This window comes from Fringilla coelebs, assembly GCF_963513975.1.
Source record: "Fringilla coelebs genome assembly, chromosome: 3".
Taxonomy (NCBI): Eukaryota; Metazoa; Chordata; class Aves; order Passeriformes; family Fringillidae; genus Fringilla; species Fringilla coelebs.
Window position 1 is genome coordinate 101,852,082 of NC_140030.1, and position 25,646 is coordinate 101,877,727.

Here is a 25,646-nt window from a genome sequence, read left to right on the forward strand (position 1 = left end):
TAGAATTCACAGAATTTTTGTATTTTGGAGGCATTTCTGTCTTTTTTTTTTCATCCCTGATGAACTTGTGGAAATTTCTCAAGAGTTCTGGTCCCAGTGTTCCTGCAGGTGAAATCAGCAAGACTATCTCTTAACTTGAATGAACTGTAACTAAAAGTAAAAAGCAACCTATTGCATTCTGATATGAGCGTGTGACATGGCACTCCCTTCAACAACAGAAATACTGGTTTGTGTCATGCCTTCAAGGTCTTAGAAACTGAGCATTTGATAATTCTCAAAAGAACAACCCTTTATTGACTGAAGAGGCACGACATGAAAAGTGCATCAGTGCGTAACACCTTGGGCCATGGACCTTAGGAAATTGCCTGAAGATATTTTTAGAAAGGCTCCATTGCCTGGAGGCAGAAAGAAGGTGCAGTGTAGTCTTTGCAGAGGTATCTGTCTCTTATGCTCCCTGAGATAAATTCTGCAGTACTGGAGGGAAGAGCTGACAGAGAGCAATTGCTTATTTGTCTTTGCAATTAATTTTACAGCCTCAGTTTAACACCTTACAAACATAAATTCACATCAAAGTGTCCCTGTCTGCAAGTGGCATGTAGTGTGCACTCTGAGGCTCTAAGGCACCAGCCTTGGTCCCCTCAGAGCAGCACCAATGTCACTGTGTGCAGGGCACTGATCTTCACTCAGAGCTGTCTGACAGACATGCAGCTGAGCCAGGTTCCACCCTACCTCCTCCTGGGCATTTCAGCAGCTCACAACAAGGAAGGAGCAGCTTCTGCTGTGTGTTACAGCCTGAGGTAGGTGCTGGCTCTCCATAGCACACCAGAATGTGACCTGTGCTGCTTTAGGACCTGTTTCATGCACAGTTCAGTCATCTCTGCTGCTGGCACTGTGACTTGCAGGAAAAAGATTCAGAGCCCACTGTGTGTGTCCAACAGCTTTTGTTTAAGTCTTGTATGGCATGTCTCAAACTGAACAGCTTATGTTTATGCTAGAGCCTGTAATTTCATTTGAAGTGTTGTGGGATATCAGCTGTAGAGCAAATGAGGGAGGGAGCAGCCAATTCAGTCAGAAGCCAATTTAATATCCAAGGATTTTAAGTTCCCTTCTGTTCTCCTCCTAGACATACCCACAAGGGGTTTCAGGTATCCCAACAAAGAACTGAGAGACTGCTGGCAGCATCAGACTGCAGTTGCACTTTTTATGGATTTTGGAAGGCTAAAAATATGCTTTTGTGATATTCAGACTTGTATGGATGGAGCTGCCACCTTTTGAGCTAAAAAAATGAATCATTCAGCAAGGAAAATTGTGTCTTGCAATTTGGAGTTGCTTCTGATGCTAGGGATACTTTTCCTTCACCATATCCACTGTTATTTGTGGCAGTCACCTGCTCTTTCATGGCAGCTGCTCGTGCCTTTAGAACACAAGAAGTCAGTTTTAGTGAAGTCTCTCCATATGTGCAATGCATATCTCCAAGGAGCGAGAAATTTCAGTGCTGGAACATCGTTGCTTTTCTTTACCAGAAATAAAGAAGGAGGAACATCATAACTATAGAAATCTTTTCTGTGGTCTGTTCTAAACCCTTTGCAGGCTGACAGGAGTTGTTTCTGCTTTGAGTTTTTTGCTTTGGTTGGGTCAGCTTTTCTGACTCTGTGCCCACCTGTAGCTTAGCAAGAACACCAGTTGCAAAAGACAATGACACTCCAATCTACATATCCTTAAAATACCCTCACAAATATCCCTGGGGTCTGTTTTAGCTTTTGCCAAACCTCACTGTCCCCTCTGGAAAGCTGCCCTGTGTTGGAGAACAACGTGGAAGTTGGTTACATTTGCTGACAGGAGTCTCAGTCAAAATCCACATTCAGGACCCAGGAATATGCTGTGCCACAGTAAATATGCACGTGACCAGGGCAGCTTCACTGGAATTTTGGTTTTGAGGTTGGCTTGCTGGTAAAGGAGAGGTAGTATTTAAAAACAGTAGAATCACCAAGGCTAATGTAAGAATGCTAATAACATGCACAAAGCTGAGAGAGAATATTTTAGACCCAGTGCCATGCAGAAAGGACTAGAGTCTGTGAGAAGAAAAAAAAAATCTGCCAGTGTTTAGATCCTTGCTGCAAGGAAGAGACAGGATTTCCAAAGCCTTTTGAAATAAATAGGGGTGCTCCTCAAAAATACCTTGTTCTGTCATCATTTTCTTGTCTGAACTGAAACACCTGCAAGAATTCACATTCTGACTGAACATTTATCTCTAAAATATAGAGCAGAAAGCACCAGCAATAGATCTACATTAAAGAGACCCACGAATGGTTTAACTTCTGCTGGTGTAAAACATCGAGACGCAACAGAGAATGAGGCTTAAATAATATTTCATATTCACTTGCAGCTTGTTCTACATCATGTGATCATTTCATGTTTTTATAGTCTTGATGCAACCTCTGAGCATTGTATCTGACTGCTGAGCCATGGTTGGCTGCTTTCAGAAATTTTTCTCTTTCCTAAGCAGAGTATTATGATTTTATGTGGCGGATATGCATTGAGAGAACAGGAACTTGCTAAGCTAAGAGAAAACCTAAATCCATGAGTACACACAATTAATGTGTGGTCAATGGACTGTCAGATTTGAAGTATTTGGTTGTGGGTAATTTTTGCTCTTCCTGTTGACTCGTTATATCGCTGAGGGTGAGTTTACAGCAATTTTTCTTCTGGTAATGTAAGAGTAGCATAACTTCCCAGCAAAAGCCAGCTTTCCTTAAATCAGGAAGTGATTTAAGGCAAACCTCCTCAGCTTCTCTAAGGAGATAATGAGTTCTGCTCTTCCTGTGGACTACCCAGTGTCAGTTCCTCTCTTTTGTGACTGTCAGGGCTGTGAGACACCCTTTGCTTCCTACAGAGCGCATCAACACCAAATACTTTCTAAAATTGGTTCAGCCTTTGATTGCCAGTTCATTTTAGGAACTCCAAATTACTTCAGGAGCCCTGCCTACTTATTTTTCTTAACACTTTAGGGTGTAAATCACTTTTGAGATTAAAACTCCTTAGGGGTCTGGTTGGTTGGTTGATCTTTTATTTGTGCCAGAATCCAGGGGACTTTGTTTTCTGACAACACACATACACACACTTCTGCTTCCTTCAGGCTGTTTGTCTGGAAGGAAGAGGGGCAATGTTCTCTAATTCTGTCCACCTATATTACTGTATAGCTCCCCTCCTCAGATCATCTTTCCTTGCTAGGCGTGAGGTACCTTCTCTATCAATTTAATATTTTCATACATGAAAAGTTTTTCTCCGCCATTCAAAAGCTGCTTTAATTGTGAAGAGCTCTGAATCTCATGTTCTTTAGCAGAATTTAATCCATTTTTTTCCAATTTGTGCAGGTTTTGGTTTCAGATCACCGCTTCATGGGAGGAAGGCTCTGATGCCATTCTTGCTTTTGACAATGTCTCCCTTAGTCTGGACTGTTATTTAACAAGTAAGTTTTCCTTTTATCTGCGAGCGACTTGTCTTTTATTTGCCATGTAATTGAAATTTGGGCACTGTGGGGAAGGGGCTGGGTGTCATTATCTTCAAAAGACTCTCGAAAGGCAAGGGTCTGTGTCAGAAATCCCTGTGCTCAGGCAGAGGACCCCGCTCAGGTGCACCCCTGGCTGGTGGAGCCGAGCAGGGAGCGAGTTCCCAGTGAGGCATAAGTGGGCAGTGAGATGCAGGGTGTGGGGGATCAGCTTCCAGCTGAGGCAGAACCATCACCTGTCCAGCCAGGCTGCTGCAGAAGCCAGTCTGTGGTTATAGATTTCCACATGACCTGGTTTGCTGTGTGACAGTTATCAAAATGAATGACAGTTGGACACTGGCTGGGAAAAGACAGGCATCCTGTGATTGACACTAACTTTGCAATAACACTGGGCACAATACTCCAGTTAAATTAGAACAAGGTTATTTTATTTAGACTGACATGCATTTAAGTCTGAATCAGAAACTAGGATCTTCACACTCTACCGCTCTGGGGAAAAATTTGGATTCTGATCCTGGCTTTGTGATTGACTGGCCTCTAGAATATGCCCAGTCTATACCTCTGATGGCACATGCAGATTTTTATTAAACATTTGTGTCTGACTCATCTTTCATAATCTCATGCATAGTGAATTGCTTAATTTGTAAATGTGTTCAATGATCTGTCACTCTGTACCTCATACCAACAACTTACATGAGAGCTGGAGAATTGCTGCTCTGAACAAATTAAACTTCTGCCTTTGGGCTGAGCAACAGAACTTAAGCACATCCTTTCTTCTCCTATGCTTGGAGCTGCAACCTCTGTAGCCCTGTTTGGACTGAAAACCTCTAAACCACTTCTGCAGTCAGAACGTTTCATCTGCTTTGTGTTATGTTAATTTGCATTGCCTGCGGCATGAGCCTCTCCATTTATGCTGTAATACCTCTTGGGTTCTGTGCACAAGTGCAATATACCTCAAGTTACAGTACTCAGAGAGATCTTAAAATTAGGATAGAATTAAAGAAAATTCCTCCTGCTTTTACTGGCTAAAAAAAAAATTTATAACAGTTGCTAAAGATTGTATTTTGTATTTCTGCTTTGTGTCTTCTTTCACTTAATGTTTTGCCTACCCGTTTATTTTCCTTTTGTCTCAGCTCTGTAACAGCAATGGAAAGTTAATCTGCCCATTTCTTTTAATACTGTTATATACTGTGACTGCAGGCTCTTATTCTCAGCACAGAAGTCTGCAGCCCTTATTTTTGCTCCAATTTTGGATTACATAGTGACTCAGTCCCCCTCAGCCATAAACCAATCTGTGATTTCTTGTTTTCTAGTCAGTGGAGAGAAGACACCTCGAGGTACCATTCCAGACTCAACCAATTTGCTCACCAGTAGAGGTGCCCAGAAGAAGTTTGGATGGGAACAAAAGCTCCTGGGAAACCTCCAGCTCAGCAGTGCCCCCTTTTCTGATCCAGCAGGTAACTGTCTGAGAAGCATCATCAGACAGGAGAGATTTCCAACTAGCACAGATTTCATTTAGATGTGGCTAAATGCAATTTCCTTTTTCCCCAAAGCCTTTGTTTAGAGCTTTTCCCAAGTCCCTTACAAATAAAACAAACATACTCTAGAAAGAGATTTACCTTTAGCTGCTAACTCTTATCTTGGTTTTAACTGTAACAGGCTGCCAGCTGGTCAAAGAACCAGAGGGGGCCACTTAAGTAACATGTGGGTTTAAAGTGTAAGATAAGTGTGTTTGGTGTCATGGTCATCTAAAAACGGGCAGGGATCAAAGTGAAGTGTCCAAATTGACTAAGTTTAGCATTTATTAACCTGAACACCCAACTCCAGTTGATACAGACTTGGTTTGAACTAACATAGCCTCACTTTTTCAGTAAATACTCATTGTCCATTTGAAACAGTGCAGTACTCGACTTAGTTAGAAATTCCAGTCTTGTGTGTTCGTGTTATTTTATTCTCCCTTACCCTTCAGCTCCTCTTTCCAACCTAACTGTAATTAGCCCTTCCAACCTAATCAGCCTTTCCAACCTAACTGTACTTCACCCTTCCATCACTGTCTCCCAAATGTTTCCCTCTCTCCTCTCCCAGGCTTTCCCACAAATTCACAATATCTGTTTTGGGCCTCAAAGGTGCATTTCAATTTGAATCTGCTTCCTTCCCTGCTCCTTGCCAGCCTCTCTTCCTAACTGGGTCAAGCAGCCACAACCTCCAGCCTACCTGGGGCAGCAGGGCTGACCATGGAAGTGGGGGGTGGCTGCAGGAGAGACAAGTGCTTGTAACAGCTGCAACCCTCAGCACCATGTGCAGCTGTTCCTGATCTCTTAGGACAGCTACCTGCCAATTTGAAATACCTCCCCTCTTAAGTTAGAGAGCAGGGTTGATAAATGCATCCTTTGCTCTGACAGTAAGCCTGGGGATTTGTTGCTGCTGCCTCCTTCTCCCCCACTCTTCTGCCTAAGAAGAGTCCTTTGCATCTCTTCCTTTCTAGGCTGTATTTCACTTTGCTCCTTGCAGCGTTGTGTTGAGGTGTATGGACTACTGGTGTTAGCTCTGATGCTGACAGCAGTCTGGTCAGCGTGGCCAAAAGCCCCACAGAGCCCTCAAAGGCTCCCTGAAAAGCTGGATCCATGAGGCACCCCGTGCTGCCAGAGCAGGGAGCTGCTGCTGCCTGAGCTCTCTTGTGAAGCTCTCTGGCAGCAGAGGCTGAGGGGACAGCCTGCAGGGTCAGCTGAGTTGCCATCACATGTAGTTCACTGATGTTTTACGTGCTGAGCATCACACAGCAAGGAAAGGGCAGAAGCACTGCCAGGAGCCTCGAGGGAGTGAGAGGCAATGAGCCCATAGGAGAGGGTGCTGGGCTGGGTGAAGCTGCACTTCAGCTGTAAAGGTTGTGTTTAGCTCTATTACAGATGCTGTGTGGGAGCCTGGGCTGTCACAAAGGTATAATTTACAAAAGTATCTTTATATGTTCTCTTTGAAGATCCTTTGAAGTTCTCCCTTCAATATCTGTATCTCTGTTTCCTGCCTGTAAGTGGAGTTGTCTTTTAAGTGCTCTCAGTATTGCCCTTGGGTCAGTGATCTCATGGTAGGTTCTGCAGGCAGGGGTAGATTATGGATTTCTGGCTGCCTTTCTGTAGGTGGTGATGTAGTTTCCTAAGGCAGCTATGCATTTCCTTCCAGGGTACCTACTGTTTTAGCAACAGGAAAAAAAACCACATTAGATTGTAGATGCAAAGTTAATGTAAAGTGTGCGTGGGCTAGAAATCCTGTGGCTGTAAATGTTGTTATTTCCTACTTGTCACTAGACTTGGCATCATCTAGCTCTTCTGCTCCCTATCCTATCTGAGGAATTCCATTTAAAGAAAGGCTCGGATGGTTGAAATAAAGGGAATCAGATTGCATGAGGGTAGAAGAGAAGGTCACTGAGGTTCTTTGAGCAATTAAAATAATTTGTGATGACCTTGGGGTGAAAATTCAAGGCAATTCCAGTCTAAAACAGCTTGCCTATTTTCTGGGCTTTATCCTTGGTCTTGTTCATATTCTGTCTAAAATTGTCTCTAGCCCTTGGGGTTTGAAATTACTCCTACAGCAATTTTCTCCCCTTGTGCCCTCGGAGTAGACAGGGCAGAAACAGAGAAGCTGAGTGGCAGCTTCTTGCAGTGAAAGTCATTGCATTTCTGAGGGTCTCTGCAGCACCAAATTCCCCTTCCCCTTTGTGTTGCTGAGCCCCTGGTTGCTGTCAGGAAACACTGGAGATGCTTGTTTGGTCCCTGGGCTATGTATTTTACCCGGCTTTAATCTTGTTTCTTTCTGCATCCCGTAATGCATTTAAGAAACCTCAGGCTGATTCTGAGAAGGCCTTTCCTTTGATGGGCACATATTTACTGTTGTGTGGGTGAACCAACAGCGCCAGCGCCACCCTGAAGTCCCAAAGACTGCACTGACCAATATGAGCTCAGCTAAAAGTAATTACAGTTAATAGGAGCTTTGACTTGTGTGATGGATCACATACTATAATATTTCCTTTTTAAGAAATCTTACTAAAACAAAGAACTGTGCTGCTAAAGCTGATGAGACAACAGGATAATAAAATGCCCTCCCTAAGTCCCCAGGCCAGCTCAGCCTTCACAGCTGGAGCTGCAGTCTGAAAGACAGGTAGCACTTTGTTTTCACAGCCTTAAATCCAAACAAGCTCGCTTGTTTTCAAGGGCAGGGGCCCTCCACTTGCTCCTTTGTATCTGAGCACAGCCTCTTATCTTATATACACAACTGCTGCTTTTGCCTGTGCTTGGAAATGCATTTTCAGCAGAAGTGATGGTTGGCACCACCAGCCCCCCTGTCCTCTCTGTTCTCAGGCCCTGCACCTTCTGACTTGTTTCTTCAGCCTTGCCACTGTTGGTCATGGCTCAGACTACCTCCAGGTCAGGCACACTGGAGACTCAAAACACACAATGCAGCCACGCTGTCAAACACCCTAAAGCTTCCAGAAATGTGTTGCCCTCTGCAGTGTGTCACACCTGGGATCATGAACACACCAGGTGGAATAAGACCTGAAATGTCTACAACTAATGTGGTGGTGTTGCTCTCTCAAGGTCCTTGATGACCAGCACAGAAAAATTCCTGTGCTTTTCAAGTCACACAGTGCCTTGCAGTGCGAGGTGCCCATTGGATAGATGTTCATGGGGCAGTGCAAATGCTTTTCTTTTCAATTAACTAATGATGGGTTATTTGCTGGAATACCAGCTTCTTGCTGAAAGGTTGCAGGTGAAACTTGATTCTAGAAGCAGCTTGGAAAAACAGTTGCAAAAAGGTCTGCATATGCCAGAAGACTGAATCAGCTTTAATGGAACCAGGATTTTTCATTGAGATGGTTAAATCTGTACAAAAGGCTGAGTGCTGTTTATTTTGTTGTAAACCCAGGCTTACTTTGGCTTTAGTTTTAAATTGGTTAGGTATTAGTTTAAGTAAAACTGAAAGCTTCTCAAACCATACTATCACTCAACTACCAATTAAAAAGTCAATTTATATCAAACCAATGCAATTTCCTTTTATACACAAGGCTAGAATATGGGAAATTCAGGCACATAAAGATACAGTCAGCAATAATGAGGAACTCGAGGTAAACAAATTACTATCACAGAAGCTGAAGGAGACAAAAAAGGATTCTCAGTAGGCAAAAGGAGATAACAAGACACAGAGCAATCAAGCTTTAATTAAAGATTTCTGGTGCTTCTGAATAGGCTTTAAATACCATGAGGATAGCCTCTCTTTTGATGTTTCAGCTTCTCTTCTGTCCCACTGACAACTTATTTGTGTCAGGGCACACAGTACAAAAATGGCATGTTGTGCAACGTGCAAAAATATTCACCTTTTCTCTCCTCAAATCTTGCATTGTTTTGTCCCTTCTGCTCTGCACACCAGCCATTGTGCAGCCCTGATTTCTTGCATGGAAACTGCCATCAAATAATTTTCTTACCCAAACTGGGTTACTGTTTTCCTCCAGTCTCTTCCCCACAGCATTTAGTGGGTGCACAGATTTTGTGTTCTCCATCAGGGAGAGTCTTGTTTTGAGCACTTCCATGGCTGTTTCTCGGAAGAACTCTCAGTCACATTAGTTAATCAGATGAAGGAGCTGCAAGGGACAGCGGAGCAAGTATTAAGTAAAAGAAAATTACATTTGGTTGCTCTTTGTATGCAATTATACTAACTGAACTGTTGGTATAATGCAATAAAGGTATCTGCAGAATTGTATTTTTGTATTATGCATCAATTAACACAGTAAATAACAGCCCAGTGCCCCCCCCCCACAAAAGCAGCATTCAGAACAGTGATGGAAATGTTCAGACACAACAGTGGGATCTCACAATACGTAGGTATGAATTTCTTTATTGCAGTGTTTACACTTGCTTTCTCCGTAGGATTGAAAATAGCAACGGTGCAATACTGAAAATCAGCATGCAACCAGATACAACCTAGCAAAGTTGAATTGGCATAATTGCTCTCCAGAGTTAATCATGCACTTGAAATAAACAGGGCAATTCACAGGTTTCAGACCTACATTTCAAAGCCGCTCACTCTTAAGAATGGCAGTTTAAATTGTGCAGAAACTGCTGTAAATCTCAGAAAATGTTTTAAAATAATTTTTCCACCTCCACCCAACTTGGTCTTTGTTATCTAACGTGCATTTCTACCATCCTTTGTAATTATGAGCAAAAAGAAATTCCAAAAAGGTTGGTAGTGTGTATCACTTAACACCCTTTATGGAGGACTCTTTGTGAATCATAAAAGGGAAGAGAAATTAGTTTTCTTCACGCTGCTTTGTTAGTGCCTGGTTTCAGAAGGTGGCAAGAAACAAGGCGTTCTCATTGCTGTCCAAAGCTAATAGTGCTCTTACCCTCTTACACTGACCACAGTTTCCTACAAGAATGCCCTGAGAGTGTTCCTTATTTATAAGCACTTAAGAAAAATCTAAAGCTTGAGTCAATATTTGACTATTTCTTTGAGATGATACTCAGGATCAATCAGGCATATCTTTGTCATCACTGCAGATGCTCCTCCTATCCAAGAAAGACCTATCCAAGTCTTCCACTGCTGCCCTCATTTAGAAAATCAAGATAGAAATAGTAACTCCAGAAAGAGTGGAAAAGTCGACCTCTCTTAGTCTAGCCATACCTCAGTAACTGGTTCTTATATTGCTGGCAAGACTCACTAATTTCTATGATCATTTTATATCCCCTTAATAGCATTTTGTAGACACACTTAGCGGGTATGGGACTGTGATTGTGAGCACAACCTAGTTCTGCCATTTACCATCATCTTTCAACCCCTGCCCCATTAATCTCTGGCAAATTCAATCCTGGGAAAGGTAATAATCTCCAATTACTGCTCACAGAATGCTGTTAAATGGCAGAACTCAAAGCAAAATTGAAATCCTTACCTCACTGAGCATGTTTCTCATATATGCTTGTAGTGTATTTTGCCTACAGCATGGAGTTCTGGAATTATTGGTAATGCATAACTGAGATTGCTCATGCACTGAGTAAAATCTACAGCTCTCCACACAGCCCATGGGGCCAGTGGCAGCCAAATGTTAGTGAAGATCATGGTGGGTAGTTTCCTGTAAGCCTCTGATTTCCCATATTGGCCAAATATTGCCAGGCAAGGGAAGCTTATGGAAGTTGTTACAACTAGATGAAGCAAACATTCTGCTTGGTTGTGGCATCAAGCTTGATGACATCTTCCTGAGAAGACGAGGTAAAATGGACTCTGTGAGGAAGAATTAATAACATCCAAAAGAACCCCCATCCACTGGGGTTCTTGTGCCTCTGAAACATGAGAATTTACAGCCCTTATTAATGTGGATTTTTACTCTGTTGGAAGTAGGAATAGCCTTTTGGTCTGAATAGAGGTTGTCACAACAAGTTACACAAACTGTGTGCACACTGTTTTAAGGCACTGATGCATTTCACTAACATGTTGCTCTAGGTGCCAAAATAAGCCAAGTACCACGGTGCTTGGTTGGCAGTTTGCTCAAATCACTAAAGTTTTGGTTGGCAGTGGGTTTAAACTAGCTTGATTTGACAAATGCCAGTTAATACATTTAGACCCTTGAGGTATAGCCAGAATGCCTCTGTCTGTTTTGGGGCATGGAGTTTGTGAGCTGTACACGTGCCAATGAAATTGCTTTCTATGTTAGAAGTACAAATGTGCCTTAGGCTTTGCTCCATGGTTTTCTCTTCAGTGTTGCTGGTTGTTATTTGCAACAGTGCCTGCAGCAGCATTGCCTAGGGCTCCAAGCAGTGTCAGAGCTTCAAACAAATCAGTCATTTTAAGTCTTGTGGGGTTTTGTTCATTTTGTTTTCCAAGAGCAGGACATTACTCCCCTCTTGCTGTGGCTGAAATCCAGCACCTTGATTGCTGTGCATTTCATGTATCTAGACAAACTGTGTGAAACCTAGAATTTCTGCTGTGCAAAAGGATGAGCAACTGTGTGTGTAAATATATCAGTCAGTGAATTCATTGCGGAAATAAAAGTTATGAAGGAAGAAAATTTTTTTCAGTTGTTTTAATAGAGCAAAAAATACATTTTTTTGCAAAATGTTGCTTCTGGGACCTTGCCTGTTATTGAGGGCCTTGCCAGGGAGCAGGAGGGCAGGTGAGTGGGTGAACATGCAGAAACTTAATCATTCCTCTGCCATGTTTCTTTTAAAAGGGAAGATTCTATCAAATTGGACTGATGTATAAATTATTCACTGAAATGTAGTACTCCAATCTGAATCCCCCCCTTTTTTTTTCCCCTCCACCTCAAACAGATATTTCCATTTTTTTAAACCTGGGTAGCATCTTGCAACAACCAATTGCAGAATATACAGGGACACTACATTAAACTACCTGTTTTTTGTCATAGGAATGCTCAGCTGTTTCTGGACACTGGGTATATGCAACTTGTGTGAAGTTGGGCAGAATTCCACAATCTGCTAGCTTTTTGGGAGAGGTTTAGCCTGGAAAGTCCTGCTGTTCTTCCCTCAGTGAGTGAGGTGCTGGCAGTGTTATCCTGCCACACACTGCAGAAGGAAGGAGGGATGTGTTGTGCACTATGCAACAGACCACAGCTATTCACAGATGGAAAAAATCTATGCTCCTCACCAAGCTACTTAAGGATTTTCGATTCAGTGCTGCTGCTTTAGTCTTTGGAGATCAAAATAATGCTTCAAACTGAATTACTGTAAACTTTGTGGCATGCAGCAACCTGTAGAAACGCTCTCTCCAGGCTCATAAGACATGCTGCAGTCATTTCTAGAATCAAGAGAAAATCAATGCTTTGCAGGGAGTGAAATCTTACTTTTAAAAAAGTAGTGGTGGGTTATTAAGGCAGATAGGGCTCTGTTTTGCTGCTGGGTTGGAGGTTTCAGCTCTTGGGCTGTTGTATCTGCACACTGAGAGTTGGCTTTGTGAAATGGTGGGGAGGGGGCAAGTGTGGATGTTTTAGTCTGTATCCAGAACTGTAACTGAGATCCATCTGTCCTAGTTATCTTGAAATGAGGGGCAACTTCTTCCTGTGCTCTATTATGTCCCCCTGAATTCAGTGACAAATCTGTTCCATGTTGGACTGGCTTCCAGTATTTATAAACAGGAGTAGGGCTGCTTGCACATCAGTGCAGCAATGACAAATGAGGAGATCATGCAATACCTGGCTGTAGGTTTTACTAAAATCCCTGCTGGTTTAAATCAGGTGCAGTCTCTCCATGGACTTCACTTGGGCCAGACTTCCTGCTGCAATGTTTTGGGCAAAGATCTCTACCCAGCTCTGCTAGTTCTGAAACACACCTTTTTCCTGTTCTTGTCTACCTGAATAAAGCAAATAAATATTCTGGTTAGCAGTGGCTGCAGCACCTGCAGAGCCTTGGAGGCTTTGCAGACAATCTTGCATGCACCACTGTATCCGTTACAACAGGACCACTTTAGAAATCCAAGATACCACCTCCTGTGCTCAGCTGTCTCCAGGTTCCTTGCCTTGTACTCCCTGGCATAACATAACTGTGGTTTTTCATTCCCCATCCTCTCAAGCTCTGAAAACCCAGATTGACTCATCTCAAATTGCCAGCAGTGTCTGCCTTTACTCTGATACTGCCTCTGCACTGGAAGTGAGCTCCCTCTAGTCTGCCCTAAAGGCAGAAAATACAAAAGCTGTTCTGGTTGCTTCACTTCAGAGTCTGAAGGTGTAAGGTCTGCAGCAGAAGGATGTTCTCCTTCTGTTCAACCAGGGCTTTTAAAGAGCCATTTCAAAGCATTTTGGATTAAGCTGTAGTTCACTGATCCCCAGTCCCTGGAACCCAGTGGGAGCCAAGAGCAGCCCATTTCAGGTCCAGCTGTCCTGTGTATTACATATGGAATCACCTAGAGAGAAGTTTGCCAAGGTCAGGCAGGCAGATACCGAAGGAACCTGTTTTATTTCAAGGGACGAATCAGAAATGTAAAGCTTAACCACAGCAGCAGTCTGCACATGCTGTGGTCTGTCCTAGGTTTTATAACTTCCAGTTTTCCATTTTGATTCTCTCATGTTTTGTCTCCTTGAAGGTCACCCACATCTACCTTTGGGAACATGTTTGATATTTCACTGGAGACATCCAAGTGGCTTCTTATTGTTCCACTTACCTGCCTGCTTTACTCAACATATGTTTCAGTGCAGGTGGCTAAGCCCGCTGGGGTTTTGCAATGTTAAATCACTGTGATAGCTGACAGAATGAGTCTCTCATCTTCCAGCTAGTGTGAGGTTTTCCTTTGGGTTTGGGGTGGGGTTTGCAAGGATAAACACAAGTAACTTCTGGTGCCAAACTGTTCAGAGCTACTGAAGCATTTTGCTTTAGTAACTTCTAGACCTTTCTTCCTTAGGTGCCTTTTTTGGGTGGTACATCAGAAGCAAAGGAAGAGGGGAAAATTCTTCCATTTGCTGTCTAATAATTTTAAGATTTCCTACTGCCACCCACTGCAGAAGGATTGGAGAACTAAGTGAAATTAATATGTAAATGAAACAAGTAACAGTGACAAAATCTGTAGAGGACCCTTGCAGGGGAGTTTTGAGAAGGAGTGGTGTAGATTTTTCAGAAAAAATGGGGTTATACTCTCAGCAGAACTTAGATTGGGAAATTTTCTTACAGAGTGGTAATTTTGCACACCACTGTATTACCAACATTTTTCAGAAATACCAGTCGCTGTATTTAAGGTTCTGTCAAATTCTCTGATCCATTTCATTCACTGAACTCTTTTTGTAAGAAGGAATTTAGCTGATCTTCAGGATTAGTTTGTGAAAAGGTCATTCAGACTTTTTCTCTGGCTAAACTAATGTGTTTGCTTGTATTTCTGGAGAGTGAACCTCTCAAGTAACAGCAGTGGTAGAACCCCTGGCCTTGCTCATCCAGACATGTGCAGACCATCATTTCTAAACCACATGACCCTAGACAATAGCTCTGAATTCCAAGAAGCAGGTCAAGCTGATGATAGAACATCCTAAGCTGGAAGGGATCTGCAAGGATCATGACATTGAGTCCAATTATTGCCCTGTCTGAACTATTTAGTACCACCACTGAAGGAATCTGCATGTGTGGCATTGCTTTTGTGGATGCTGGTGTAGAAATGGTGCCCTTTGAGAAGGCCTTGGAAGGCTGACTGGACTAACATCATTTGTAGAAAAAAAACTTCAGTTTCCAAATCTTTTATCTTTAATGGGAGTTCAGCTACCTAATGGAGTTTATTAGATTGTGTATATTAGATTATTAATAAGTATGTTTGATAAATCATGTCACATTCACAAAAAATGTTTTGTCTGCTTATTTACTATCTAGATCTTAGTTTTGTGTATATATGAAGTATTTCCTGATATACTAGAAAATAGGACAAGGTGGGTTTTACAAAAGCATTGTGGTCTTGGGGCTGCAATACTCCTAAAATGAATCTTAAGGAAAAGGACACAATTGGCACTGTCATGTATTCAAATTTCACAAATTAGATTTTTTTTTGAAGCACAAATTAACAAACACTTGTTCTATAAATCTATTTGTACAGGATCAGTACTTCCAATTGATGAAAATGGCTGGAATAGGGAGCCATTGATTTACACCCATGGATCTGGTCTAGAAAATGCAGAGCTGGATGCTTGTTTTACAGGCCTCTGTCAGGTGGTTTACTTTCTGAAGCTTAATTTGAGTGTCCTGTGAGCAAACAATTATTCAGAATTCAATTAATCTATTATTATGTTTTAATCACTGCGATGATGTTGTGTTTACAAGTTTTTATCTAATTAAGTTTCTTTCCTATTTAAAAGAAATTCAATAACCAAATGTCTCTAGAAACTGAAAGGGCTGGAATGCACCAGCCTTGAGATTATGAATGAGCACTCAACAGCCCAGAGAGCAGAGCCTGAAACTGGGAGAAGTCTGTTGGATTTTTCTCTACTCTGTGCTCTTTGCCTTTTTGAGCCTTAGGAAAAATAAAACTATGTTTATTGTTGTGGTAGATTTCTGGAGATGTTGATGAAAAGCTGTCAAATACTGCGGTACACAGAACTTGAGACTTTTAAAATAATTCTGGGAGTATTTGTTTGAGTTAAAACCCCAGGGCCAGGTTCTGCTCTTGGTTGGAGAAGCAGAGCAGCAGAAGAGCAGAACAGCTCCTTGGTCCTGGGGCGTTGGGGTCACGCTTTGCCCGCATCCTCCTTTCAGACCAGTGGCTGTTCACGACCTGCGGTGCCAGCGGACCCTACGGCCCCACCCAGAGCCAGTGCAACGATGCCTACAGGAACTCCAAGCTCAGAGTGGTGGTGGGAGCTGAAGGGATCCTCCAAGGCATTCAGATCTGGAGAGTACCAGCCACCAACACATACAGGTAAGGGAGCTGTGTCCGACTGTCGTGATGGGTCTGTGCTCAGGAACATCCAAGCTGCTGATACACACTGGGCATTTACATTCAGTATTGCATTCAGAAGTTTGGCCACATCTGCTGGGGTTTTACTTAGCACTGAGCCTGTGATTTCCAGTCTATCCCATCTCAGATTTGCTCCCTGGAAGATGCAACTTTTTTGGTGAAAGAGAAGAAAGTTTCTGAGGCAGGCAAATCTTTAGCCTAAATGGTCACAGGTTGGGAGAGCTCTATCAGTAGCTGAAAATGAAGCATTTTCACCTCCCCAGACCAAGAGGAATGCATTTCATCATTTGGCATTCATGGAGCCCTGGGATCAGAATGAGTTTTTCCTACCCTTCACTTGGTATGAAAGGCACAATCATGTGTCAGCATTTCCTATGGGCCAGCTTGCATCAACCTCTGCTCAGCATCTTCACTTTTTTTGAACCTAGAGACAGCAAGTTGAGCTTGTAAGCCTGGCTTACCACAGTAGAATTGATTTTGGAAGGTAGCCACCTAAATGGTAGGCTCTGTGATACTGAGGGTTCTAACACTTAAATCCCCCTGTGGAGTTGTTTTCAAAGAGAGGTGATCAGATAAGGTTCAATGCTACTTTATCAGATTTTAACCAATCATTTTTTCCTTTTGCTCTTGCTGGGGAAAGAGGTACAATCGAAGCGTAGTTCACTGTATCTGAATGGTAATGTGAAGCTATTACATGCATAATTTTGTAAGCAGGACCGTCAGTGTGAACCAGTGACTGTCTACTGGTAGTTTTTATGCAGCATTCCATATTGAAACCGATGATGGTGTCTTGGATTTCAAAAGAAAACATTCCATTGAAAGCTTTGAAGAAATTTCAGTTACAATTTTCTGATCTCATCTCTTTTTTTTTCTTTTATATTGCAAAAGAATGCTAATGTTGAGGCCAGATGTCAGTCTCTAATAGAGGTCTAGGGCAAAGCAGTTTTGAGAGACTGGCTAGGCTAGGCACAAGTTCTGCCTGAGTGCCTATTCCTACAAGGATTGATGGTAATGCAAAAAGCATTAATGATACTTTACCCAGCTATCAACAAGGAGTTGCCTGAGGTGAATAGAATTTTTCAGAACCAGCATCCAGTAAATATGGTTATAAAGTACAGCCCAAAAATGAAGAGGCAAAACAGCCCAGAAGCTTACAGCACTGTCATTTCTTTAATATCGGAGTCCAAGAAGAGCCAGAATTCCTGTGCAACTCTAGGCTGATTTTTTGCTACAAAATACAACCCCTGGGCCCTGCAGGCATGACTTGTCTATTTAAGTCCTATAAATGACCTAACAGACTTTTAAGTTCTGTATAGATAATAGATGTATAATGTCGTGCATAACATATATATATAAATGGATGACATTCTCTTCTGCACCTCTTAAGGCTAAAGTAGAAAATTCACAGCCTGGGGAAAGCAGGAGGCAATTGTGGGCTTAAATTAACTTGACATCTTCCTGATTCTGGTCTGCTGAAGGGGCAGCAGAGTCTGCCAGCATAGCAGAGCCCCAGGAAAATGTCAAGTTGCAATATCAATTGCAGGGCTTCCCAGAGCCTGGACTTAGTGCCTGTGTTTAGCTCTGCCCTGCAGTCCTGCTGCAGTGTGGGTGCTGGAAGTTTTCCTGATGGGCACTGCTGAAACACCTGACACAGGGAGAGAACCCTCCTGCTGGCTGCTGGGCTCTGAGAAAGCTGGTGTTCTGCCATCTCAGTGTGTTTTACACTGTGTAATGTACCCTCCTGGTAATTGCTCAGGAAGGATATTGATTTGGTGAACATGAGGCAGAATATGCCTTATTAAAATACAGACAGCTCGATTTTGCACAAAACTCTGCAAGCACAAACCCACCACACCCAGAAAACCCCATCTGTGAAGGTCTGGGTAGGCTGCCACGCACTGTGGTGCCCACATTGGAAAACTGGAGTTTTTACATGCTCTGGTTCACTCTCATGGGACTTCACATTGTGTAACAATGAAGTTAAACATTTTAAAAGAATATTTTTTGTTTCAGATCTCCTTCTAAGCATTCAGAAGTTCTGGTCATCTAGGTCTCATGACCAAGTATGAGAGAAGTGGACTGTAAATTACACATTACCATCCTTCATCCTACTTCTTTCAATTTTTAAAGGAAGAAGTTTAGGTCCATTTTGCTGAGTGCCCCATTTGTGATCACTTCCACTGTCCTCTCTTCTCTATGGTTCCTTTTGTAAGGTGGCACAAGAACACAGCCCAGTGGTGTGCAAAAAAAGTGTCCTTGTGGGTCAGCCAGGCTAGATACAACATTTTCTCACACTCTCAAGACTAGTTCCAGTGTTTCCCATAACCTGGATGTTTGGGTTCACGTTTTTCTCCAGCCCTGGTTTGCACTCTGCTCATCCTGACCCTCCCTGAAGGTGTGGGCTTCTTTTGCACAAGTGTCATAGTAAAAGAAAAGAAGGAAGGCAGTGGGAGGTACTCTGTGCTCTTGTTCTGAGTGGGCTGAACCTTTATTCAGGGCCTAAATGGTTAAATGGCTTCCTTCCTCCTGTTGAAGAAAGGTTTTTACACCTGAAAGGAATCCTCTTAGGGTTTGAAGTCAAGATAACTGTTAACTGATAACTGTTTAAATAGTGACACCTGTTCTGAATAGGGAACTGCCACCTGACTATTCTGGGTTTTGTTTGTCTTCAGCCTTTGGGTGAGGCCAGACTGGGTTTCCTGAACTTTCTGATATCACTGCTTGTATGCAAAATCTGTTCTTATATGGAAAAGTATGGCCCCTACTGGCAGCCAATTAGCCCTGCCAGCTCGCTGTGCCTGGTAGTGCACCTCATTAGCCATTGCAAAATTCTACAGTAAATCAACTCAGTTTTCAGATTCATGCAGCATCTGTTCAGGGTGGCCCAGTGCTGTGTCCATCACTTTTTCTGCTGGCTCTGGTACAGCCTAACTGAGGACTGATTGCTTTGGTTATCAGCAGTGGCATGAACATAATCATGTCACATTGCCGGGATCTAATATGCTTTATGAGGCATCGCCTGTTTGCAGGCAGGACTGTGCTGGGCAGGGAGCAGCCAGGTGCTGGAGGAAAGGAGGTGTTGAAGCAGAGCACCTATGCTGTGCCTGGTAGGAAGCCGAGAGCAATTTTTGAGTTCTGAGTCCTGCAGTCTCTGGTTACATGCTCCAGGTGGAATTTTGCTCTCACAGAAGCACATGGAATGCTACTAATGTCAGTGGAGAATAACCTGCTTATTTCAGATCCAAACTGGGTTGCTGTACCATCATTCACCTGCTCAGAAAGCTGAGTAACTCTGTGTTTTGTTTCAGAAATGTGTGTTTTATCATGATTTTTTAAAAGTGCTTTAAAATCCTTTCCTGAAAGCTGCTTTAAGTCTGCCCATTGTTAGAAAGGGAGAGGGAGATGAGAAATACAGTGTTCCAGCCACATCTTTGGGTACACCAGCAACAGTAAGCACCTCTGAATCTTGAGTGTTTGAAATAAAAATCCCAGAGCCTGCAGCTGAGACTGAGCTGCAGAGCTGCAACTGAGACTGCAGCAGCCTGTGTGTAACCTGCCCACTCCTGGCTGGAGACAGGGAGATGTTCCTGACCACCACCAGTTTGGCCCAGGGGCTTTTGCCTTCCTTGTTTACTGCAGGTAGTGTCATCTCCATCTACTTTTCTTTCTGCATTCCTCTGGTCCTGGGAATAAGAGAGCTGTTTTCCATCTGGTCCATGCTACCAGGACCAGTTATGCTGTCTGCTTTCTCAAATCTCCCTCTGTCAATCCCATGCTTAATGTTCTCTTTAGCCATATGTCCTGGTTTTACCAGCTCTCCTGCTTCTGTTCTTTCTCTTCCTTGCTGCAAACTTCTCAAGGATGTGCCTTCTGGGAAACAAGATGTGTTTCATATATTAAAGCTGGAAACTATAAGGACTTGCTCGCTCTGTTCTCCGCCGTGTTTGCCCAATAATCAATGTGAAAGAATCTGTTTTGTAGCTACCCAAGCTCACAGACTCAAACAGAGCAGAAAATCAGTCTTCAGGCTTTGGGTTTTGGTTTATTTAGAATGTCAGGTCTTCAGAGCACTGTGTTCAGGTGTGCAAAACAGTCAGTGCTCTGAGGGGGTTTGTGCTTCCTTCCACCTGCCTGGGACAACTCAGGTGGCAGCCTCCTGTTTTCTTTTTCCTGCAGCATCTCAGGCTATGGAGCTGCAGGTGGGAAAGGAGGGAAGAACACCATGGTGCGGTCCCACGGAGTGTCTGTGCTGGGAATTTTTGACCTCCAGAAGGATGATACACTGTATATCTTGGTGGGACAGCAAGGAGAAGATGCTTGTCCTAGTGTAAGTGATGACCTTTCTGTTTTGCCTTCATCCCTTCCACCAGTGCATGGAGTTTCATCTTTTCACACAGAAAAACGTCCTCAAAAGGTTTGGGGCTGTAGGAGTCAAGAAATAGCTACAGATTGACTGGGAGAGCATGAGAACATGAAGCACCATGTCCCTGGGCTTGCTTCTTTTCAATATTTGGGCCCCATTGATAGTATACAACAGGTTCCTGACTGGGCTGAGTATCTCAGAGCACTTGTGTGGGGGCTTGGAGACGAAAGACAACCCTGCCTTCCATTCCTCTGGAGATCAGTGTTCAAGGCTGATTTTGCAGGGTTTTGCCCTTGTTCCACTCTTGAGCCCAGCCCTGCCATTTTCACATACTCTGCACCTCTAGAGATACCCACGTCACAGGACCTGCTTGGTTCTTCTCCATAGGGGAAACAGGAAAGACAAATCAATCATGGTTGGGCCAGTCCTGATTTTTATGTCACTAACCAGCCCTTGCTGCAAATGTCTTGACAGAAAGATGGGCATTATTTGCATGCACAGTAGTTTATTAATTGTTAAGTATTCTTTGGAGGAGGATGTGGGAATAGGACACTCTCATGGAGCAAACAAAGCCTTTTCTGATGAAATTTCACCTACAGGTTTGAGCTGGACATTTAAATGGTGTGCATTTCTCAGCAGGTAATGGCTGGCATCCAAAAGATGAAAGCTTAGCAGTCTGTTAGAGCAGAGAAAGGTTGAAGGATATAGACAAGTAAAAGGGGTTCTCAAGGCTGGCTGCTGAAGTAAATAATGTTAAAACTAGAATTACACATATCTACAAACAAACCATTAATATAAAGCCTTTTTGAAATGAGAAATGGCCTAACTCAAACGTCCATCCAGCCTCTTTAACTAGGACATTCCAGCTGAGGGTAATATATGGACTCATTAAATTGCAGGCCACTGTAATCTTAGTGAGAATTTATTGAGTGCTAATGTAATTCTTTCATTGAGGCAAAGAGATTGCATTGACTTGTAGAGGGGACTTTTACTAGATTGGATTGTAATCAGTTATGTCTTTGCCATGAAGGATTATTTTTTTTGTAATCTAGTGGTTCCTTTGGGTCATTGACTTTGTCATTTTATTAATCATTCCCACCCAACTCCAAATCAATTAAGGAGAGGAAAAAAACAGGAAAAGGAGGACTGTTAGTTCTTTAGGCAAGTCTGCACACAAAAGGGATGCTACTCATTCTCTAGCACAACTTAGAATATATTGTGTGGTCAGCAGAATAATTTGTAATTTGAGTATGCTTTTATCAAGTTCTTCTTCCAAAAGAAAACACATACATGAAAGTAGAAGGAAGCAGAAGGTCAATCCTACTATAACAAATGTTTGTGCATTTTCCCCTAAAAGTGTTCTTGGTTTAGTAAGTTCAGTGTGCATTATATGTGCAATATAACAAGATGGTGTTACTGAAAAAAAAACCTGTAAAGTAAAATAGCCTAGAAGCAAAGTTTGCAACTTGAAAATGCTCACAGCAGGGTCCTGCTTGTCATGCACTTTAGTGCTCCCATTTTAAACCAAAACAGTAGTTAGGTCATAGTTCTGAAGTAGATATAAATCATGATTTAATGTTTGTTGTGATTGAAATCAGTTAATGAATTCAGGGATTTGCCTAATAGAGAAAGTTCACTATGTTCAGTGATAATTGATGGAAGGGAAAAAAATGCTAAGTAGGAAATGTGGAGGCCTTTTAGTGGGGTATTTTCATTAACATCAGGGGAACATTGCAGTCAAAGGTGGGATTGCTGCTCTTTTGGTAGGCATTGGTAGTTGCAGTAAAATTGCTGCTTAGATCAGAGATTGCACATTGGCTGCTTGGCCCAGCCAACAGGAAATGAGTAAACAAACTTGGGTTCTCTGTCTCTGGCATTTGGCTGCTGTGTGACATGGGACAAGGCACATCCTTGCTGAGTTAGTCCCTTCCTCCACTTGTGAAATGCAGACTGTTAGTGCTGGGGAATATTTGCAGCAAATTCTGCTACATTTTGTATGTTAAAAGTTTATGGATGCGTATTACGTGATAATAGGTATCAGCACTGAGCTTACTTCAAAATAATTCACTTAAAACTGGCAAAAAATCCTTGTGGTGAAGGTTGAGGCAAGAAGCCAGATTCTTCTAGAAGAGCATTCATTTGGTTTTGGCCATGTAGTTTCACTGGAGGACAATTTCTTGCTTTGGGATAGTGAAGGGTTCATGAGGCCTCTGTGTGCACAAGGGGGTGGAGGTTTCTTACCTGAATTCAGACTTCTGTTGGCAGACAAACGATGTCATCCAGAAGGTCTGCATTGGAGAGAACAACGTGATTGAAGAGGAGATTCGTGTGAACAGAAGTGTCAGTGAATGGGCAGGAGGAGGTGGCGGCGGGGGCGGTGCCACTTACATATTTAAGGTATGGAAACACAGTCCCCGTGCGCCTTCAGCACCCACACCTGCCTCTGAAAAATCCCTTATGCACCTCAGTGGCCTCTGGGTATCCTTAATTTCCACTTGAGAGATGCAGGGATCTGGGTTGGCCCTTCACACTCCTTTGAACTGCTCTTCAATATGGCCACACTTGTTTCAGTGGCTTGAAGTGTCCTTTGCAAACTGGGTTGTTTTTTATTTCAATAAAAGCTGAGATGCTGAAGCATAGTTCTACAGCAAAGGGCAAATTCTGCAGGACTTCATTCACCTCTGGCATTGCAGAATGAGACATCAGCCATACATTTAGACCCACAAGGAAAGCTGAGGACAGGCTGTATGTTTTCTGTTGGCAGTCCTGTAGCTGTGGACTGCTGATGTTTCCTGTCCTGTGCTAGCTGAAACAGTACTCATCCCAAACTCTGGTCTCAGGGGAGACACTGTGCACAGCAGTGCTCCTTAGATGTTTCATTTGATAAAAGCCATCACATGGGACATTACAGGCTTTCTAAGAGCCATCACCATGGTAGATACAATTCACAGAGCTGCTGCTGTTTCCTGTAGCAGAACTTGGTAGGACTGTTCTTTTATTTTCTATTCATTAATTTTCTGGGTGTGGCTACACAAATAATGCAATGACAGTGCGCAGTGCTGAGCAGCCCTAGATGCCTGCTTGGTGCAGCATGCAGTAACTATGATGAGGCTGAACTTCCATTTCCATGTCTGACTCAGTTTGAACATTGCCTTTATTTCTGAATTTGTTAAGATGGAGAACGGAGAACCGGTCCCCTTGATAATTGCAGCAGGGGGTGGTGGCAGGGCCTACAGGGCCAAAACGGACACATTTCATCCAGAAAGACTGGAGAATGATTCCTCTATTCCAGGGTTGAATGGAAATTCAGGAGCTGCAGGTAAGGAGAGTTTATTCCTTTTAATAAAACCTTTGTGAATATGTGGTACTCCCAGATTCCTCCTCCTCACAAGAAGGTGAGGCAAAGCTCATGAAAATGCAGTTCAGGGGGAACACAACAGAGGCAAATAGAAGCTCACCACAGTGCTGGATGCTTGGGGTAAATAAGGGTTTCAGAGATGGTATAGCCACAACAATGGCTACATTCTCCCAAAATAATGCAGTACCTCTCACAAACAAAGTTGTTTGATCTTTGGCGCGGGAGTTTGCAGTGCCAGTGTGACTGTCCTGGTCTCTGCACTGTTTTGTGCTGTGTGGACATACTCAGAGTTTCTCTGGCTTATGCAGAAAGAGCATAATTGCACCATGTCTAGAAGTCTCTGCACAGAGACCTTGGACTGAGCAAGCAGCAGAGCTGAAAGTGAAGCACTGATATGTGGTGTGGAGAGTAGGAGTGGGACATGTTTTCACACCCCTTACAATAAATTCAGTTTTTTCTACTTTAGAATTGGGGTTGGTTTGTTTCAAGAGTGTTTTAGTCAAAGAGAAGGGGAAGGCTCTGAAAACCAGAAAGAAGTGGTTGGAGAGTAGGTAGGGATATCTTTTTACATTTTCTGTAGAAAATACTTGTCCTTGTATGTATGGTAGGTGGAAAAAGGTGCAGATGATGACTTTCAGCTGATGTGTTTTGAATGGATGCTTCTCCTGCAGATCCCTGCAGCGTTTTTTACACAAAAACTAACCCCTGGCTGTGCTTTTTCTCCTCTCAACTGCAGGTGGTGGAGGTGGCTGGAATGATAACACTTCCTTCCTGTGGTCAGGAAAATCCTTGCTGGAAGGTGCTACTGGAGGAAGATCCTGCCCCCAGGCCATGAAGAAGTGGGGGTGGGAGACAAGAGGGGGTTTCGGAGGGGGTGGAGGGGGGTGCTCCTCAGGTGGAGGAGGCGGAGGATATATAGGTAAAGTGGCTTCGTGTTCAAGGTGTCCCTTCCCCTCCTTTAGTGCTAATGGTCAGCAGAATGCTGATGATAACTCTCCTGTAGCTAGCATATTTGACTGTTATGTACTAGTATGTCTGTGTCTTGCCTTTTTAGCGCTAGATGAACTCACTGAGGCTTTGAGCAAAGAGCCAGTGGCCAGTCCTTCAGCTGCAACCCTGGCTTTGCTCTCTGCAAAATGTTACATTAAGATCCTGCTGTGATCCTGAGCTTTTCACGTTGGGGTGACAGTGCTGGGCCAGGAGGAGCCACAGCTACATGCTCCCGCTGCCAGCACCTGTGTTTGGAGGACTTTGGTCCTGGAGACTGGCAGCCAGGCTTTATGCCAGGGGAAAGATGCAGCTTCTCCCCTGCCCTGCTGTGGCTGGGCCTTGGTCCTGCACAGGTGGTCGGGGGGCAGAGGCTCAGGCTGCCAGCCAGCACCCCTCTTAATATGACTTCAGTCAGCAAGGAGCTAATTTCATGTGCCTCTGTGTCTCAGGGCAGCTGTCAGATGGCATTATGTTGATTACAACTGGTGTGGGCCAGATTCAAGATCTCTACTAACCCACAGTCTCCTGGGCCACAGAGTTTTGGCAGCCATCTGCACTGTGGTGGACTCTTTAACCCCTGGTTCTCCACAGCTTAAATTAAGTTAGTCTAGTCTATATGATAGACTAAAAATCTTGAGAGGAAGTAATGAGTTTAAATGATTTAGTGCATGTTTTGTACCAATGTTCCTGTGTAATGCTTCTTTTTCCAACAGAATGACATGATGTTTTTTTTTATTTCACTGAAGACAAAGGGAAAAAGCTATTTTTGGGTGGGGTGGGGGAATCGTTGCATGCTTGAAGTATTTGTTTCTAATATTTGTTATCTATTGCCCATACTTTTCTTCTGGTATGTTCCATATGCTCAAGCAGAAATGAGCAACTCATAAATTCCTTCAGTCCCCACTCCTGGTGGACCACCCTGCTTTTAGGGTGCAAAGGAGAGGAAGGATATCAGGTTGTCCATTCCCTTTGCTGACACAGTCCATGCCTTGATCAGCAACTGAGCCCTG

At 43.2% G+C, this 25,646-nt stretch overlaps 1 protein-coding gene across 1 annotated transcript in view; it reads left to right on the forward strand.

The window, feature by feature from the left end:
- ALK (ALK receptor tyrosine kinase) overlaps positions 1–25,646 on the forward strand; it is a gene marked incomplete at both ends in the record, with an annotated part of 301,668 nt that overhangs the window by 254,083 nt on the left and 21,939 nt on the right. Inside the window, 7 exons of the mRNA XM_084202540.1 lie at positions 3,375–3,469; positions 4,822–4,965; positions 15,724–15,886; positions 20,102–20,252; positions 22,554–22,685; positions 23,463–23,607; positions 24,383–24,565. Coding sequence (XP_084058666.1) covers positions 3,375–3,469; positions 4,822–4,965; positions 15,724–15,886; positions 20,102–20,252; positions 22,554–22,685; positions 23,463–23,607; positions 24,383–24,565 — 1,013 coding nt within the window. The remainder of the gene's footprint in view (positions 1–3,374; positions 3,470–4,821; positions 4,966–15,723; positions 15,887–20,101; positions 20,253–22,553; positions 22,686–23,462; positions 23,608–24,382; positions 24,566–25,646) is intronic.